At 44.8% G+C, this 20,735-nt stretch overlaps 1 protein-coding gene across 7 annotated transcripts in view; it reads right to left on the bottom strand.

Annotated features, from left to right (window-relative positions):
- Nucleotides 1–8,002, bottom strand: part of LOC144693125 (lysophosphatidylserine lipase ABHD12-like) — a 31,369-nt gene extending 23,367 nt beyond the window's left edge. For 6 of the 7 annotated variants that reach the window (XR_013579476.1, XM_078562563.1, XM_078562565.1 and 3 more), the window contains exons 1-2: nt 7,872–8,002; nt 5,054–5,181 (exon numbers count right to left, since the gene is read on the bottom strand). Coding sequence is in view for 6 of the 7 variants with exons in the window: in XM_078562563.1 (XP_078418689.1) it covers nt 5,054–5,181; nt 7,872–7,903 (160 nt within the window). In the remaining variant the exon portion in view is untranslated. Of the gene's footprint in view, nt 1–5,053; nt 5,182–7,501; nt 7,561–7,871 lie in introns of all 7 variants that reach the window. The other variant, XM_078562564.1, reaches the window with a different exon arrangement.
- Between the last annotated feature and the right edge of the window lie 12,733 nt (nt 8,003–20,735).

Below are 20,735 nucleotides of genomic sequence, written 5' to 3'. Positions count from 1 at the left end.
GCTTCATCAATGACTTTCCCTCCCTCATAAGGTCAGAAATGGGGATGTTCACTGATGATTGCACAATGTTCAGCACCATTCGCGACTCCTCAGATGTTGAAGCAGTCTGTGCCCTTGTACAGCAAGACCTGGACAACATTCAGGTTTGAGCTGATAAGTGGAAAGTAATGTTCAGCCATACAAGTGCCAGGCAATGATCATCTCCAAGAATTTAACCATCTGCCCCACTATTGATACCTGGGGTGGGGGGGTTACCATTGACCAGAAACTGAACTGGGCCCGACCAGGCATATAAATACTGTGGCTACAAGAGCAGATCAGAGGTTGGGAATTCTGCAGTGAGTAACTCACCTCCTGACTCCCCAAAGTCTGTCCATCATCTACAAGGCACAAGTCAGGAGTGTGATGGAATATTCCCCTCTTGCCTGGATGAGTGCAGCTCCAACAACACTCAAGAAGCTTGACACCATCCAGGACAAAGTAGCCCGTTTGATTGGCACTCCATCCAACATTTGCTCCCTCCAATGCACGGGGCAGCAGTGTATACCATCTACAAGGTGCACTGCAGCAACTCACCATGGCTCCTTCAACAACACCTTCCAAACCTGCAATCTCTATCACCAAGAAGGATAAGGGCAGGAGATGCATGGGAACACCACCACCTCTCCAAGCCATGCACCATGCTCTATAACGCTGGTCCTTCACTGTCGCTGAGTCAAAATCCTGGAACTCCCTTCGTAACAGCACTGTGGGTGTACCTACATCACATGGACTGCAACGGTTCAATGTGGCGGATCACCGCCACCTTCTCAAGGGCAATTAGGGATGGGCAATAAATGCTGGCCTAGCCACTCACATCCTGTGAATGAATAAATAAATTTGAAGTAATGATCCAGATTTACCTTTTATATACTACTTTCTCGTATCTTAAATAGTACTCTCATTTACTTCCTTTCAGGACTGAAATGCCAATTTTTTCCAGTATATCTTCATAATTTATTTCTTCAATGCTAGTGAGTGGGGCACTGTACAATTCATCATGGAGGTGAAATTGGTCCTCGTCAGTAACGTAAAGCAGACTGGTTGCAATTCAACAGCCATTCTGCACAAACTTGATTTTCTTTCTCATTGAAGTTAAGAAAATTGGGCACTGTATAAAAAGGGCTGCTAACTCACCATGAGCCATTCCATATTACTGGCAGAGATCAATTGCACCCATATGGTCTCTTTTAGCTTGTACCCTTCTCTCCTGGTGATAAATTCAACATTCTATTTGCTTTGATTGTATTTCTGCAGTGATTTTGTACACCAAGTAATGAGTCTACTAATCCACTAGATCTTTCAACTACACCCTTCGTTACTTCAATATTATTCATGCAAGGTAAAAGTTCCAGGACTGTCACTGACCTTATCTCCTCTCAAGATCTTCCCTTCAGAGTTTGCAACCTCAGTTACCCAGCCCTGCACAGCCCGCTTCTACCTCCTTCCCAAAATCCACAAACAGGACTGTCCTGGTAGGCCCATCGTGTCAACCTGTTCCTGCCCCATGGAACTCAGTTCTTTCTGTCTTGACTCCATTCTCTCTCTCCTTGTGCAGTCCCTTCCCACCTACATTTGCGACTCCTCTGATGCCTTATGTTATATCAACAATTTCCAGCTTCCAGGTCCTAACTGCCTCCTCCTCACCATGGACATCCAATCCCTCTACACCTCCATTCCCCACCAGGATGGTCTGAGGGCTCTCCGCTTCTTCCCTGAATAAAGGCCTGAACAATACCCATCCATCACCATTCTCCTCCGCCTGGCTGAACTTGTTCTCTCACCGAACAATTTCCCCTTCAACTTATCTCATTTGCTCCAAATAAAAGGTGTGGCTATGGGTACTCGCATGGGCCCCAGTTATGCCTGTCTTTTTGTGGGGTATGTGGAACATTCCTTGTTCCAGTCTTACTCAGGCCCCCTCCCACAATTCTTTTCTTCAATGGCTGTATCGGTGCCACTTCAAGCTCTCGTCTGGACCTGGAGCTTTATTGGTTTTGCTTCCAATTTCCACCCCTCTCTCACCTTCAAATGGTCCATCTCTGACACTTCTCTTCCCTTCCTTGACCTCTCTGTCTCCATTTCTGGTGATAGACTGTCCACCAATATTCATTACAAGCCCACCAACTCTCACAGCTACCTTGACTACAGCTCCTCACACCCTGTTTCCTTTAAGGACTCCATCCCATTCTCTCAGTTGCTCCACCTCCATTGCATCTGTGCCAATGATGCTACCTTCCAAAACAGCGCTTCTGACATGTCTCCCTCTACCAAGGGATCCCCCCTACTGTGGTTGACAGGGCCCTCAACTGTGTCCAACCCAACTCCCGCACCTCTGCCCTTACCCTTTCCCTCCCTCTCAGAACCATGATAAGGTCCCCTTTGTCCTCACATTTCACCCCAACAGCCTCCGCATTCAAAAGATCATCTTCCACCATTTTCGCGAACTCCAGCATGATGCCACTACCAACCACGTCTTCTCCTCACCACCTCCTGTCAGCATTCCGTAAGAACCATTCCCTCCATGACACCCTGGTCCACTCTTCCATCACCCCCAACTCCTCATCCCCTTCCTATGGCACCTTCCCATGCAATCGCAGAAGGTGCAACATCAGCCCCTTTACCTCCTCACCATCCAAGGCCCTAAACACTCCTTTCAGGTGAAGCAGTGATTCGCTTGCACCTCCTTCAATTTGGTCTATTGTTTTCATTGCTCCCAATGTGGTCTCCTCTACTTTGGTGTGGGAATGGATTTTTAAAAAAATATTTTGGGGGAATGTTGTGTTATTTGGTAAAGAAGGCTGGGTGTCTGTGTCTGTGATTTAATTAAGCTGGGCAAGAGTTTGATAGGAGTCAGGTTGTCTGGGGTTTTGGAAACATGAAAAGGATAGAGGTGTTAAGTTGAGGCACAAGTAAATAGGTTGGATCTAACATTTGCATTTTTAGATAAGTTGAGAGGATGTTTGAATTTCAAAGGGGAGTCAGAAGTAAAAAGAAAAATGTTTGCATCTTGCAGGAGTTCATAGGTAAATAAGTAGTGGGGTTTGATATTTTATTGGCTCAAAAGTAAAGACAAAATGGAAACAGGAAAGTTTTTATAGTTGGATGGGTTTGAGTTTCAAAATGGTGTGTGAGAGCAATGGAACAAAGATGAAAGGGAAAAAAGGGATATTAGAGTTACCAGGGATAGCTGATGAGTTGTTAAGCTGGAGATGGCTGAAGTTGTTTGAGTTGTTGAGAAGTCTTGGGCTGCAGCAAGCAGTTTTATCCTGAAGTGGATTTCATTGCAGAGTGGGAGAGGGTAAAGGTCATGTGGTACACATTTATTGAATCTACAGCAGTTTGCCTTGTGTAATATTACTGGATATTTCATATTTAAATATCTATAAGCGAGTGATGCCTAGAAAGTGTTTACTTGTGGGTTTGACCAGGTAGACAGTTTTGGGGGAATGATTTGTAAGACCAACCGTAATTGTGTAACTATAATCTTGTGTGCTTTAATTTTCTTTTCTTTCTTGTTAATAAAACTTTTACTTTTAATTTTTAAAAACTCAAAAGTGTTACTGGACCTCTTACTGCTGAGATTGGTGTGTCTCTCATTATCAGGATACAAAAAAAAGGTTGTGGCCCATAAGCAAGTTTCCCTCTGGGATTAGGTTTGCGCAGCAATTAACATCGGCTGCGCTTTTAACAACTGGTGAGACTAAACACAGACTGGGTGACCGCTTTGCAGAACACCATCGCTCAGTCCGCAAGCATGACCCAGACCTCCCAGTGGCTTGCCATTTCAACACACCATCTTGCTCTCATGCCCACATGTCCATCCTTGGCCTGCTGCAACGGTCAAGTGAAGCCCAACACAAACTGGAGGAACAACACCTCATCTTCTGAATAGGCACTTTACAGCCTTCCAGGCTTAACATTGAGTCCAACAACTTCAGACCATGAACACTCTCCTCCATCTTTTTTAATCCAATTTGTTAATATTATTTTTAAATTTATTTTTATTCATTTATTCTTTTTTAAAAATCTTTCTTTAGCCTTCCCCCCCAACACAACAGGGCCACCTGTCTCTTGTTTCTGTGCTGTGCTTTCACAGAGCGCTGATTCTTGTTCTGCTATTGACACATTCTTACCTTTATGCCACTATCAACACCTTCTTTAGTCTTTAATACTCCCTTTGTTTTGTTTCCATGACATCTTTTCAATCTCTCCTGAGCTCCCACCTATCCCTGATCTTCTATACTGCTCCACCTCCTCTTAAATAGTATAAGATCCATCACATTTCTACTTCTCTTTAGCTCTTAAGAGTCATACGATCTTGAAATGTTAACACTGTTTCTCTCTCCACAGATGCTAACAGACCTGCTGAGTTTTTCCAGCATTTTCTGTTTCTATTCATACAAGAGTCAGCCATTCAGCTCCTCGAGCCTGATACACCATTCAATTAGGTCACGACTGGTTTGTGCCTTAAGTTCATTTACCAGCTTTAGCTCCACATCCCTTAATACCCTTAACTAACAAAATCTGATTTTAGTTTCGACAGCTCCAATTGTCCTAGCATCCACTGCCTTTTGCGGAGAGAATTCCAAATTTCTACTATCCTTTGTGTGAAAAATTTCATATACGATACTTCCAAATATTAACTGTCTCTCCATAATAATGGTCTGCACCTCAAAAATAATTTCCCAGCTCCCTTACTCCAGAAAGAATGGTGTCCAATCTCATAAATACAATTGTTTTGAGTCCTTTAAGCCTGACTTACCATTCCTGTCCTTGCTGATCTACTCTGCCTCCCAGTTCCCCAATATTAAAAAATCTCATCTCATGGCCTCTGCATCCTCCTACAGTCTCCTACACTCCTCACCTTGGGACATTTTTCTACATTAAGGGCACCATGTAAATGAAAGTTGTGTATCAATGCATTCAGGAAATGAGTGAGAAAAACTAAATAGCATGCTTATTTTATATTGTAAAAAAGTTGCTGCAGTTGATTTATGAAATTTATACTTACAAAAATTAAGATAAACGACCTTTGTCACTATGATAGGACACATTTTGAAGGCAAATGGTATGGTCACATAAATAACGACGAGCGTCAAAAAAATCAACTTCAGTTCAGAGGCACGATTTCGAAGTATCCTGTTTTAAAAAAAATCCTTTTGTAAGCAACAGCTGTGTCAATGGTACAGATTGCTGATTTTTTTTGGAATCGTATTATGTTCATTTTAAAACAAATTGCCCACTAAGTGGACTAATGCTAATTCAAAAATATAAACACCTAACTTTACAAAAAAATGAAAAGGAAAATTTTGATATCTAAGTACATCTCTGTAACATTTCAGCATAAAGGAGAAATCTTTGTACATAAATTACATTTTGCAATGGTACCAGTAGGCGTATTTAATGTATTGGCATTGATATATATTAATAAAAATTACTCTAAGTTGCTCACACTACTGTTAACACCAGTAACAGGCTGTAACCCAAGAACCTTGGTATACAGCTTAAAATGTTCTCGCTAGTCACGATGCAGATTTGGAAGGACTCTGCTGCTAGATTTTTTCACAGCTCAAGTGTACATTGTACAAAAATTTCACTTGTCAACCATGATGCTTCAGTAAAATCCAACTGCATGTTTAAGACCTATAGACGTCAACTGCAATTTATGTTTAAGGCAAATAATGCATTTCAACACAGTACAAAATTTGTATTTGCAATCAGCACCCAAAATTTTAGCATAATTAAAACATTTGAACCTAACATTCTTTAAAAGCAAGATTTCATAATTCTGTTGGTGGCGGATAATGTTATGGTGATCGAAGTCGATAGTCTTTTTAATGAGTGGATAGGGATTTGAAAGCTCAGTTTAGGGTTAAATAGAGTTCTGAGGTTGCAAATAGTCTGGTTCAATCTAAGAAAATGGCCAAGAAGAGGGTGAGGGCAGTGAATTTTTGCTGGGGGCCATAGACGATGATTTCAGTCTTCTCATTGCTTAATCAGAGAAAGCTCATCCAAGACTGTACATTAGACAACAGTCTGACAGCACTAGCAGTAGTGGAGGGGTCAAGAGAGAGCGATTTTGATGTCCTCAGTGTATATCTGAAAAGGACTGTTACACACAAGGAATATATACACCCTGCCTGGTTAACTAAAATATTAATGGCATAGGTGCTGATTGCTGTGAACGTGACATACATAGAGCCTGGTTACTAAAGATATTATATGTATTATCAATTTTTGGGGGTATAATAGGGCTGGAGTCCAAGGACATTATACACACGGGCTGGTAACTAGGGATAGTAGGCAGTAAATCTGATTATCAGAGACTTGGCATGTTGCAGGAGCTATCACCCAGTCCAGGTAGATTAGCAAATACACACACATGTTGGATACTGAAGATATAACATACAGGGGAGGAGGTGAACACAGGTATCAGACAGTGGGGCTGGTTATTGAGACCAGATACCAGGGGCTGAATTTCATCTGGGTGGGGAGGCATGTCATTTCTCATTCTGAGCTACACTTCACAACTTGTTATCCAACCAATCCTCTTATTCCATGGTCAAACAAAAGAAAACTGTGGGAACGAGTACATGTCAATTTCTTTGAAGTGGAAGGAAAAGAGTACCTTGTTTTAATCGCTAGCTATCGCAAGTAGATAAATGTTGAGTATATACCCAATACCACAAGTGTCAAAATTATTGAGGTTTTGAGAAATTGGTCTGCAATCTATGGGATGGCGTCAGATAATGGTCCACAATGTATGTCAGAAGAGTTTGAAATATTTCTGAGTAAGACATACGAATTTTCAACAATTCTTCAATACCTCTAGCTATCTTTGGAGGCCAAAAAAAAAGCGTCTTGCCGCTGCTTTCATGCAGACTATCCCGGTGTGCTCTTAACGAAGTTAATCCAACAATCTCGCTCTAAACCTCAGCAGAACAATGACTCTTAACCCTCACAGGAGATAGCCTTGACCTAAATGTAAATTAAAATTCCATCCCAATCTTTCCATTGTGCATTGCACTGAATAAGACTAACACATGCTCAGCTGCAGGCAACCATTATTGAACAGATTTTATTGACACCTCCCCAGCAGAGAGGATAGTAGAGAAAAATAAAATGCTCAGTTCTGCAACATACTACAGCAAACCTCATTGAAGCTTAAAAGAATTACAAGTTTTTCTTTGGGTGTTTTTGTCCATGATAATGTCTTTGCATTCAGGGTTTTCTTAGATTGTTAGAGGTATTTCCAATGATTTTAAAATAATTCCCATTGTTATTGCATGGCTCCTGAGGAATGTACATGGGGCATACTGGGTGAATGGCTATAAAGTATACATGGGCGATCTGAGGGGGCATGGGTTGGGATGGGGGTTGAGGTTTAGAGGACCTTTAAACTCTGTGGGAGCTCGTTTGCTGTATTGAAGAACCAAGGCTGGCCTTCCAACCAGCCCACCTCTGCATCCACACTCCTGACGCTCTCCAATAGTGGCTCACAAACTGCGAGCCTGACCCCTGTGTGAAGACAAAAATAGCTCCACACATGGGCCAGGTGTGCAATTTGCGAGCCGAGAGAGTGCGCAGATCCGGTTTTCCCTGTCCCAGACGAAGATTCAGCCTCAGGAATAATATAGATGGAAACTAGGGATATTACACGCAAACGACGGGCCAATTACCAATAGTTACTCCCAACCTCCCTCTCACCCAAACTGAGGCCTGGTCACAACAGGTAAACTGATTTTCACTGGGGAGGTACAAAGGCTGCTTTAAGATGTGGGACACTCCCTCCTCCGTCAGGCTTGAAGCGCTCCCGCTGTTAAACTGACCTGATGGCCCCAAACCCGACTACGTTCATCATCTCGGCTCAAAGAAAACGCCACCTGAAAACAGCTGGAATTCGAGATTCAAGCTTGATGCAGAAACCTCAACAACCGCTGCCCCGCCCCCCGAGTGTAGGCCCCGCCTCCTGTCAGTGCCCAGGTCCTGCCCCGTGTCGAAAACCAGGCCCCGCCCCCCGAGTGCAGGCCCCGCCCCTTTCGGAGACCAGGCCCCGCCTCATGTCAGTGCCCAGATCCTGCCCCGTGTCGAAGACCAGGCCCCGCCTCCTGTCGGCATCCAGGCTCCACCCTATGCCGGTGTCCAGGCCTCTGTCTCTGCCATATCTCCCTTATACCTTCGCATTCAGGATGGAATAAGCCTCCATTGCAAACCCTTTCATCGCTCTGCGGACTTCCAAGGTGGTTCTCAGTGAACGTGATGCTGTTTTTTATATCTTTTCATGGGATGTGAGCATTTCTAGCTAGGCCAGCATTTATTGCCCCATCACTAATTGCCTTTGAGAAAGGTGGTGGTGAGCTGTGATCTTCAGCTGCTGCCCAATGTGGTGCAGGTACACCCACAATGTTGTTAGCGAGGGAGATGCAGAATTTTGATCTAACAATGGTGAATGAATGGCAAATTAGCTTGAAGTCAGGATGATGTATAGCTTGAAAGAAAACTTGCAGATGGTGATGTTCCTCTGTCTTTTTAGGCAATAGAGCTCGTGGGTTTGGAAGGAGCTGTCGAAGGAGCCTTGGTGAGTTCCTGCAGTGCGTCTTGTAGATGGTACACACTGCTGCCACTGTGTGTTGGTGGTAGAGGGAGTGAATGTTTAAGGTGGTGAATGGGGTGCCAATCAAGAGGGCTGCATTGTCCTGGGTGGTGTTGAGCTTCTTGAATGTTGTTGGAACTGCCCTCATTCAGGCAAGTGGAGAGTATTCTATCACACTCCTGAGTTGTCTCTTGTAGATGGCGGGCAGGATTTGGGGAGTCAGGAAGTGAGATACTCTCTGCAGAATTCCCATCCTCTGACCTGCTCTTGTAGCCACAGTATTTATAAAGCTGGGTTGGTTCAGTTTCTGGTCAATAGTAGCCCCCAAGATGTTGTGGTGGGGGATTCAGCGATGGTAATGCCATTGAATGTCAAAGGAAGATGGTTAGATTCTCTCTTGTTGGAGATGGTCATTTACTGGCATTTGTGTGGTGAATGTGATTTAAACTTTTTTTCTGAACCAGGTGCTCATGATCTGATGCCACATGCTTGAAGGCAGTGCAAACATTTTTGGCCAGGGATGGGGGGGGGGTGTAGTCTTATTTAAAACACAGAATAACAGAATTATTACAATGCAGAAGGAGGCCATTTGACCCATCGTGTCTGCACTAGCACTCTGAATGAGCATTTCATCTAGTGCTATTTTCCTGCCTTCTTCCCATAACCCTGCATATTTTTTCTTTTCAAACAATTATCCAATTCCCTCTTGAATGCCTCGATTGAACCTGCCTCCACTACACTCTCAGGCAGTTCATTCCAGACCCTAAACACTTGCTGTGTAAAAATGTTTTTTTCTCATATTGCTTTTGCTACCAATTACCTTGAAATTTATGCCCTTTGATTCTTTAGGCTTCTGCCAGTGGGTACAATTTCTCCCTATTTACCCTGTTCAGGCCCCTCATGTTTTTGAATACTCCTATCAAATCTCAGCCGTCTTTTCTCCAAGGAAAAGAGTCCAAACTTCTCCAATCTATCTTCATAACTGAAGTTCCTCATCTCTGGAATCATTCTGTGATTCTCATAAATCTCTTCTGCACTCTCTCCAATGCCTTCACATCCTTCCTGAAATGCAGTGCCCAGAACTGTAAGCAATACTACAGCTGAGTTCTAATACAAGCTCAACATAACCTCCTTGCTAAAATAAAAATACTGCGGATGCTAGAAATCTGAAACAAAAACAGAAAATTCTGGAAAAACTCATCAGGTCTAACAGCATCTGTGGAGAGAAAAACAGAGTTAATGTTTCGAGAGCCTTCCAATCTTGCGTCACGCCAGTAGGAAATCACGTCGGTCTGAATCTCATTTGAAAAAGAGTGGCGTGCACAGATCGGACCTCACTTTACACCTGACTTCAAGGCGAGTGCAATATACATAGTCTACCTGCCATAGCGTTGTGCCGGCCTCCTGGCGATGATAATGGAATGCCACACTGCTGGGGGTGTAGGGTTGATCTGCTCCCAGTGGGTGCCTCCATAGTCACAAGGACACCACTGTGCAGCGGTACTCATACAGGGCTGAGCATTCAGAGACCAGCATTTCAACTGGGGAGGGGTGGTGGGGGGAAGGGGAACACATGGGGGGTGAGCAAAGGGGAAGGAAGCTTTGCAAGGGATTGGGGGAAGGGAGCATAATGGAAGGCAGAGGAGCAGGAAGGCTTTGCCAGTGGGTTGAGGAGGAGGGGTAACAATGGAAGGCAGAGAGCAGACCAAGAGGTGGGGAGCTGGAGCCCGACAAGGGAAACTGAAACCCTGACAAAAAAGGGGGTGAATGGGATAACACATTTATGAATGGGAGAGGATGCACGGAGACTGGGTTAGGAAAGGAGGGGGTTTGTTAGTGTGGCACAAGAGGGATATGTGGCATGAAGACTCATAAGTGGAGGGGGGGGTGATTGGGAAGGAGACTGTGTAGTGTTCAGTCATGAGGACAATGGGAAACTCTGTGAAAGGGGGAACATCCTTGGTCTGGGGCTTGCAGTCAAGGAGTCAGAGAATAGACACTCCTGGGGCTCTGTGGACAGGATTCAGAGAGTAGGCACAGTCCTGGGACTCTGTCGACAGGATTCAGAGTGTCGAGACAGTTCTGGGACTCTGTGGAGAGGATTCAGAGAGTAGACACAATCCTGGGGCTCTGTGGATAGGATTCAGAGTCAAGACAGTCCTGGGGCTCTGTGGACAGGATTCAGAGAGTAGACACAGTCCTGGGACTCTGTGATCAGGATTCAGAGAGTAGACATAGTCCTGGGCCTCTGTGGACAGGATTCAGAGAGTAGAGACTGTCCTGGGCCTCTGTGGACAGGATTCAGAGAGTAGATACTGTCCTGGGCCTCTGTGGACATATTTCAGAGAGTAGAGACTGTCCTGGGCCTCTGTGGACATGATTCAGAGACGAGACAGTCCTGGGGCTCTGTGGACCTCACAGTCAAGAGTCAGAGGGTTGAGACAGTCATGGAGTCATGCTGCAGGAATATTCATTGGGAACATGGTGTACTACATGTCCAGGGAGGGGCAAGGGCTATGTGCTCCCTAGGAATAATGCACAGCTTGGTGTGCAGTGCTGTTTCACAGCCGTTGTCCATGCGCTTGCGGTGATGGTAGAAATGTCGACCACAACTATGGGATCCAGTGTTACTGTGGCAGGCTGGAGAATAACAGGAGGGAGCTCTACCTTCACATCGTGAGGTTCCAGGTAGATTTCTGGGATGCAGACAGTTAGAGGGAGCATCGAAGCTGGTCTTGAAATAATAGTGCAGAACCACCACCTTGCTCCACTAGAGTTATGGTGCAGTTAGAAGTTGAAAGTGAAAGTGAATCTGAACAAGGGCGGTCTGAGGCTGTGTGGGAGGAGAGCACTGCTGGGCTAAGGGGTCCCTTCTGGGGATGCACTCTAACTCGTTGGTGCTGCAGGAGTGAACTGGAGTCTTATTAGATAGAAAGGAAGAAGAGCTCCTTGTGAAGAGAACCATTGGAAGCCAATGCCTTTATCAGTGCTGAAAGAGGGATATTCCGGATTTAATTGCTTAACTTCACAGTCACTGCATCTCAACATTGACAGATAGCAATGTGAAATTTGGGAATGCAGGCAACTGTTAAGGAGGCACAGGCGTAGCATAGATGGCATTCCATCAATGGAGGTCTGTCATGTGCTTTCCAAAATTGACATTCATAACTGGCCAAAGGGCATCCAGCCATGAATCATAAGCAACTTATTGTTAATTAGTATGCCAGATCAGATATTGGAGTACTGAGCTAGGTTATGTGGCGCATGTCATGCAAACCTTCAACCACTGAAGGATTCAGATGTTAAGTCTCAGGGATGGCATCTTGGTCACCTCGATGTGTGTGTTAGCCTCTGATACAAGGCTGTATCAGCAACAAGGCAAGTAGGGCAGAAACCATAATAGATCATTACAGTTGCTATTGGTAACAGATTGTGAGCTTCACTACGTTAAGCCATTAATCATTAATGTGTTCAGTCTTTCATTTCAGAGTGAAGGATAAAGCAATTATGGATCCAGGGTTCAATGCTGCCTTTTTGGGAGTTCTAATGCAATGGAGGAGAGAGAGGCAATGCTGAGCACAGCTCCAGGGGAAGGCCCCACCTGAGGTCCAGGGCCATGGGGAGCCAGAGCAAGAACAAGAGGGTTAGGAGGAGAGACCCAGGAAGTGAATCGCCAGATCTAGGGTATAGCAAAGAAGACTCTCCTATATACAAATGAGTGACAGACAATGCCGCGCATGTCTTCGCTTGTAGATCACATCTGCCACATTCTTCGTGAAGACCTAACATCCTGTGGAGTGGAAGGCTATCCCCTGCCAGTGGCTTTTAAGGTGACCACCGCGGTCAATTTCTTTGCCTGTGGGCCTGCAGCATCTCGCAGTCTGCAAAACATAGATGCATAAAGACGGTCACAGATGCCACTATAGCAAGGCACATCACTATATGAGGTTTGCTCTCAACACAGATAGCCAGGCTGCAAGATTCAACAGCTTTGCAGCTATCTCACACTTCCCAAGAGTGCAGGGTGCAATCGATTGTACCCATGTGACTTAAAGGGCTCCACAGCAGCAGCCACTAATGTTTATCATCCGTAAAGACTATCATTCCATCAATGTTCAATTGGTATGTGATCATCGGGAGCACATCATGCACGTTTGTGCTAGGTACTCTGGAAATTGCCATGATTCATACATACTGAGTCACTCCTAGGTGCCTCAGATTTTCAAAGGGCCTGAACGCTTGCAGGGATGGCTGCTTGGGGATAAGGGGTACCCACTGAAACGATGGCTGATAACACCAGCGTGTTGCCCTTAGAGTTGTTCGGAGGAGAGGTACAACACGGCTCACAGCTCTACGCGGTCCCTAATTGAGCAGACCATTGGCATTCTGAAGATATGCTTCAGACGTTTGGACCGCTCAAGTGCACTACAGTACACTCCCAATAGGGTTTCACACATCATTGCTGTGTGTTGCGCCCTTCACAATCTGGCAAAGAGGTGAACCCGTGTCAGAGGGTGAAATGGGCGAGGATTAGGGCTCTTTGGAGGATGAAGATCACAGAATCACAAAATCTTTACAATTCAGAAGAGGCCATTTGGCCCATTGATTTTGCATAGTCTCTCTGAAAGAGTATTATACCTTGTCCCACTTCCCTGTTTTATCCCTGTAATCTTGCACATTCTTTCTTTTCAGATAGCAATCCAATCCCCTTTTGAATACCTTGATCGAACCTGCCTCCACCACCCTCCCAGGAAGTTCGTTCCAGACTCCAACCACCCTCACATCCTTATTACTCCTTTTGCCAATTATTTTGAATCTGTGCCCTCTAGTTCTTGATTCTCTCTTGAGAGGGAACAGTTTCTCACTATTTACCCTGTCCTTATCAGGAGGCCCAGGAACCTCAAGAGGGTGATGAGGGTCAGTTTGAATGTGACAACACCATAGAGGAAGCAAGACATGGGAAATGTGCCCGTGACACTTTAATTGCTACCAGATTCCAGGAGGAGTAAAGTGAAGGGAAGGGGTGATGGCCACATTTCTCCTGGCCCTGAATGCCATTCCATTGCATTGAAAGGGATGTCCAACCGGTCACATCGAGAGCTAATTCAGCATTCATGCTTGCACCTTCTAGTCCTCCTGATTCACCAGACCATGATCTCTAAGAAGGCCAGCAGTGCCCTCTGTATGCATTCTTTCTGGGAGAACACTGTGAAAACTCACTTGAAGCAGTCATCACCACGTAAATGAGAAACTACAGCAGCTGGTAAGATGAGGACATGGTTGGGGATCTCCTCCTCCCGTCTATTTCTTGTCCTTTGGCACTACCACTTAGGAGACACAACTGCTGCTAATCCCTCAAGGCTGCTGAACTACCCTCACAAAATGGTGTATTGTGAGGAAGAAGGGCTACAAGCGCTTTAATCATACACTGCCAATAAAGATTTTAACATATCTCCCTGACATCACACAAGGGTGCAGAAACTATTTTCAGTGAGGTTGACATCACATGAATGTGAATTTCACAGAGGGAGACTATCACTGAGTGGGAGGATGGCTAACCTCAAATTAAGAGGATTCAAGCGTACATAATCATAATGCCTTCAGTTGACCAAGCCTTTAACATAAACATCAAAAGGATTTACAAGAATGCAATATTTTGACAGTGGTTGCAGCCCTGTGACCGAAAAGTGATTTCAATATTTCTTAATTTTTCTAACCCTACCATTACATCTAGGTGCAGCCCCGACATCCACAGCAGAGATGGAGGCAGCCTGCTGACTGCTACATCCTGATGTCTGCAATGACCTTGGCAGCTGACGTCTGGTGGCCCGAGGCCTGGAGGGCACCAGCCTGATAAGTGTCTCCTGTTCAGGGGCAGATGCACCTCTGTCAGCCTGAGCAGCTAGAGAGGTTGGGGTCACAGGCAGACGGGACTCTGAGTGGCTGGGAACCCTTGGAGTTTCCTGAGAGGAAGCCCCCGGGGTGTCCAGCTGACGCTTATCCTCCCTGTGTGTATCTGACTCCTTGAGGAGAAGGTGCACCTGGAGGGAGGTAAAGATGCCTCATTCCCCCTCTTGCCTACACATTGATGGTACCCACCAAGGTGTGTGGCCATGGAGTGCGGGGCCGAGTGCAAATCTGGCAAAACCTTCTGAACCAAGGTGTCTGTTGTGGTTGCCAACCTTCCCATATTGACCTCAAGGTGCTCACATGTCAGAGCCACGATATTGGACAGAATGTCGACAGACTCCTCCATCCTTCGCTCTAGTCTGCTGAGTGACTGCCGAATCTCTGCCTGATGTTTCACCACCTGTTGTTGCATCTCCAGCATTGAGTTGGCAGATACTCGCAGAGGCTCATCATCTGACTCGGACTGAGTGGGTGACTGGTCTCCAGGAGCCCTCTGAGTGCCTGAGACCTGGGCTGTCCCTGCCTCCAATTGCTGCGGGGACATGTCATTGAGATGTTCTTCAGTAGGTGAGCCCGAGCCTAATCTAGAACTATGCCCCACCGAGGTGTCTGTCTCTGCACTGGTGTAGGGTAGGGGTGAGCGCTGTGATGGATCTTCCTCAGCTTCCTCTTCAGATGTGGTCTGGGGGCTAGGACTTATGGTGGGCAGCCTTGTGGGCCTCAATTTGCTGGTGCCTAGAAGAGAGAGGAGAGTTTTAGTTGATGAGCATGTGGATTACAAGATTGCAAGTCACTCACTATGATTGTTAAGATGTGATAAACTGATGGAGGTGTGATCCGTACTGGGTTGCTGAGACAATCTGATCTCCCCTTCTCCACCGGAGTGATCCTTGTCTTCCCCAGCGAGTTCGGTGGCATCCTCCTCGAATTCCGTGAGGGTTACGATGTCGGCTGCCCCTTCCCCGGCCTGGGATCTTTCCCTTCTGTTGTGGGCAAGCTTGCCCTGGATAAAGACAATAGAAAGGAAGGTGATGAGATGGGATGGAGCAGAGGTTGGGAAAAATGCATGCCCCCTGTGTGTGGTGAGCCCTCCCCAGAAGGGACTGGGATGGAGTGTGAGCAGCATGATAGATAAAATGCTGGTGATGTGAAAGTTCCCTTGAGAACAATCAGTGGTGATATGTGTCCCCCACTAATAGTTGTGTGAGATCCCTGAAGAGAGTAGCCTTTTGATTACATAATGCCATGATGAGAGCTTGATATTGGAGGGAGTTGAAGGACAACTCACCCTGGTAGATCGGATGAGATCATTCATCGTCTTCCTACATTCAATGGCGTTTCGGATGCATTGGCCAGCTGCGCTGACATCCTCTGCTATGGCCTCCCAAGCTGAGAGGTGAGGTTAGAGCGCTTTCTGGAGCGGTCCCTGGGATAAAGTACATCTTATCAAGCCTGGAGGGCCTCGTGGCTGAGCCGGGGTGCTGCCTTCTTCTTTTGGCTTGCAGCCTTCATCTTTTGGGTCACCGACATCTCTAACAGTCTCCTGGAGACGGGTAGGCTGGAGAGAGTGAGATGTGTGTGCTCGGCTGGCATTTAAATATGGCGCCAGGACTTTTGACCCCTCCAGGTAACGGCTGGCGGATGAATCAGCTCCCGACCTGCCAGGTGATTTGGTGAGATAATCGCCTGTACATAATTAATGAGCTTCCAAGAGTGGAATTGGGTACGATTCCCCACCATTCTGAGCAGCGGGATATGTGCCGCGGAACCCGCTCACCACCACACTTAGTTTCAAAAACGGAAAATTCCATCCTCTGTTTCCTGTCACTCAGCCAATTTTGTATTCATGTTGCTGCTGTTCGTTTTATTCCACGAGCTATAACTTTTCTCACAAGTCTGTTGTGCGGCATTGTATCAAATGCCTTTTGGAAGTCCAAGTACACCACATCAACAGCATTGCCCTCATCAACCCTCTCTGTTACCTCTTTGAAAAGCTTTAGCAAGTTAGTTAAAAATGATTTCCCCTAAGAAATCCATGCTGACTTGCCTTAATTAACTCGCATTTGTCCATCTGACAATTAATTTTGTCCAGAATTATAGTTTCTAGGTGATAAAAGGTGATAATGAATTTAGAACAGATTAAAATAAGCAGAAAATTGGAGGGTAAAATACATTGGGATACTGTAGCATTATGCTTGCATTAATTTTAATGTATTTTGTGAGTAACCTATTTTAAACATGTTATGATAACTTAAGTGAGCATATGCCCATTGCTGTTTATTTTGCATAATCCAGCTGCAAGACTTACAAGTTATGTGTATCCTTCTGAGGATTGGTACAAATATAGTATATTTATATATTTAGGGTGTAACCTCACCCACTTGGAAAGTCACCCCCTCAAGTATATTTGAGATGGTTTTTCAATTGTCACCTTTTTTGTTAATAAATTAACATTTTAAAAAAACAACTGTTGGTCAGATTTTGCAAGTTTTCATGGTTTGGTGTGCAACCAAATATTTTTTCTGCCTGTTGTTTCAAAGACTAGAACCTAGATTATAAAGGGTTTGAAATCAGTAGGGCCTTGCTGTGCTGTCAGATTTGGAACAATGCATAACCTCCAGCTCCCGGTCTGTTGCACTAAATCCTCAAGTCAGAGTCACTTGTGTGGGTGTCCAACTCCCTCCAATTGTGGTATTACTGTGGTATCCACCTAAGTGGGGAAGAAGCAATTTTGGAGGGGTACCTTGCATTAAAGCTGACTACGATGCTGTCCAAAGATGGACAGAGGTCAAATTTTGCACAATTCAAAGTTAACACCAAAGGCAATTGATTATTCCCAAAGGCAATTGCTCACAGTGTACATAGTGGTTGGAATGTAGAATTCTTTGCCACAAACTATTATTGAAGCACAGGAATTAGAAATCTGAAAATTGAAGCATATATGTTTTCCATTTCTACTGGAATCTTGGCCTGGCACACATCATGCTGGTTGTGGGCAATGAAGCACAAATTGTTGGGAAGCACCCATTCCTACCTTGAATGGCATATAGCAGCATAAAAAAAAATTAGCCTACCTGAATAAAGTGCACATCCAATAAAGAGGCCTGTTTCTGTCATGTAACTAAAGGTATTGAGATATGTAAGACAAAGGCATTTATATGGAGTTAGGTGGCAGATAAGCCATGATCTCATTCAATGGCATAACAGGCTTGAGGCATGAACTCGCCAAGCCTTCTTTGACACCACCATCTGCAAGTCCTCATCCAACCCACACACAATCCTGACTTGTAATTATATCGCTTTGCTTCACTGTTGTTGGATAAAAATCTTGAAGCACCTTCCCCAATAGTACTGTGGGTGTGCCTACACGACATGGACTGCAATGATTTAAGAAGGGCAATTATGGATGGGCAACACCAACGACAATCACCCATGAATGAATAACAGAAAAAAGGCCTACTCCTCTTCCTATGTTCCTATTCTATACCTGGTCCTCAAATATTCCAGAAGGACAACAGAAAAGCTTTAAGGATGTCATCAAAACAAGAGAACAAGAGGAGAACAAACAACCCTGCCGACTCATAGGAGGCCCTGGTTTGTGACCAACAAAAATTGAGCTTTATTTGGGAAGGCACCAGCATGAAAGACTTTGTCGGGAGAACGCAGAGGCAAAGTTGAGGTGTCGGAGAGAGCGCAAAATCCGTCAAATACTTCATCTGCCCGCCCCTTCAAGCACCACCTGGTCCGAAAGTGGCAGGGTCTGAAGATCGCGCGTCGGACTTATCAGCCATCTCGGAATCCATCAAACCAGAGTGGAAGCAAGTCATCCTCAATTCTAAGCGACTGCCTGAGAAGAAGAATTCAATACCAATTCCACTAAAAATGAATATAAACTGGAACAATGAACGGTAAGTGATATTTTAAGACAGCTGCGAATAGTTTAGTTTGGTGATAATGTTATCAATTTGTAAGGAATGGATGAAATTTGTAAATTTTGAACTCTGCATCAGTGTATAAAGTGTTAAAGTTTCTGAAGAAACAATGTGCAATGCATTATGTAACCTTGCAGTTAGACACATGGTGGTGCTGATGAGCTGAATAATAACAATTTTGTGACAAAGTGGTGTCTTCAAGTATTGTGCTAAGTAGCAGTCATCTTAAGTCTCAGTTGCCGAATCATTGTTCAGAAAGTGAAGTAACATTTTAATGTGATGAAATGAGGACCATAATTCTTGGCTCTGGAGTCAGGAGGTGGACTGTTAGTTTCTGATGCCTTTAATTCCCTTGTTTTCTTGATAGAGTTTCAGAAACAGAATAAAAATTAAACCATTACTGATAATTTTCTTATATCCCTTTCCTCTCTCCTAAGCTATTGACTCATTGCTAGAGTACAGTTTCATAAGCGCTGGGCTTATTTAAACACTTTACCTATCTGGCAATTATTTATTTGAACCTTAATGCTGAAATTTGATAGGTTACTAGACTGCAGAAGCATCACAGCCCAATGTAGTCCAAATGTTCAGAAATGTGTATTTCCAGTAAAGGTTTGCAATCAAATACAAGAGTTTTTATCTACTTGTCCTCTGTAAACCAATGATGCTGTAAGTAGTCATAAATCTAGACTTACCAGTCTATGATTTAATGTTTTGAGCTAAGATGACCCTGTAATTCCATTGGGGTTCACCCATTCTCCCACCTTAACTCTAGGAGGAGACAGGCAGAGCTGCAAGAAAAAATGGCGTGAACATCTATTTTCAGCTATGTGTCCAGCTTCTCTAAGGGTTCTGCCAGTCTCCTGCCAGGGTTCCATTAGAAGAGTAGAAGAATGCCAGTAGAATTTGGGGGCTGACATGTTTAAGCAGTTTTTCATGTCTCTTCATAATTTCAGAAACCTAATTTAATATGTTGATAATATATTTGCTATGTCTTTATTTTAAAATGTACTCTTCATTTCGAAGGTTTGGTCTAGAAAAAAGAGACCAAGACAGGATGGTCATCTTTTTGTCCAGTACAGAAACATGGAGCAGAAGACAAAGCCTATTAGTTTGTGTGTATCCACTGACTGTCATACCCGGCAACCTACTCTTGCTCATAGATGCTCTAGCAACCCCACCACCACACCCCTCCCCCCCCAAAAAAAATAGAACTCGGGATAAAACCTAATACTAAACTTACAATAATCTTTTCCAAATAACAAAGAAATGTTGAAATTTATGTTAGGTATTTTGTTTTAAGGTTTACCAGCATAAAGTCAGCAAGAGATCCAAGGTCCTGGTCTCTCCATCTGTATCACCTGCCATGGACTCAAGAAATTCAAAGATTTACATCCTTCACGGAGGATTACTTTCAATTAGTTATTGGAGAAAACAATTAACTCTCTTCAATAAAGTCTTTGTCCTTCTTCTAAGAAACATCCATTCCTCCAAATAAAAGGTGTGGCTATGGGTACCTGCATGGGCCCCAGTAATGCCTGTCTCTTTATGGGGTAAGTGGAACATTCCTTGTTCCAGTCCTACTCAGGCCCCCTCCCACAACTCTTTCTCCGCTGCATCGATGACTGTTTCGGTGTTGCTTCATGCTCTCGTCTGGACCTGGAAAAATTTATTAATTTTGCTTCCAATTTCCACCCTTCCATCACTTTCACATGGTCCATTACTGACACTTCCCTTCCCTTCCTTGAACTCTCTGTCTCAATTTCTGGTGATAGACTGTCCACCAATATTCATTACAAGCCCACCAACTCCCACATCTACCTCAACTACAACTCCTCACACCCTGCTTCATGTAAGGACACCATCCTATTCTCCCAGTTCCTTCGCCTCCGTCGCATCTGTTCCAATTGTGCCACTTTCCAAAACAGTGCTTCTGACATGTCTTCCTTCTTCCTTAACCGGAGTTTCCCACCCACAGCGGTTGACAGGGCCCTCAACCATGTCTAACCCATCTCCCGCGCCTCTGCCCTCACACCTTCCTCTCCCTCCCAGAACCATGGTAGGGTCCCCCTTGTCCTCACTTTTCACACCACCAGCCTCCACATTCAAAGGATCATCCTCTGTCATTTCCGCCAATTCCAGCATGATGCCACCACCAAACACATCTTCCCTTCACCACCCCCGTCGGCATTCCGTAGGAACTGTTCCCTCCGGGACACCCCGGTCCACTCCTCCATCACCCCCTACACCTCAACCCC

The sequence above is a fragment of the Cetorhinus maximus genome, chromosome 18 (genome assembly GCF_964194155.1).
Source record: "Cetorhinus maximus chromosome 18, sCetMax3.hap1.1, whole genome shotgun sequence".
In the NCBI taxonomy this organism is placed as follows: domain Eukaryota; kingdom Metazoa; phylum Chordata; class Chondrichthyes; order Lamniformes; family Cetorhinidae; genus Cetorhinus; species Cetorhinus maximus.
Note: the sequence above shows the minus strand (reverse complement) of the source record. Positions and strands in the feature narration are given on the sequence as shown.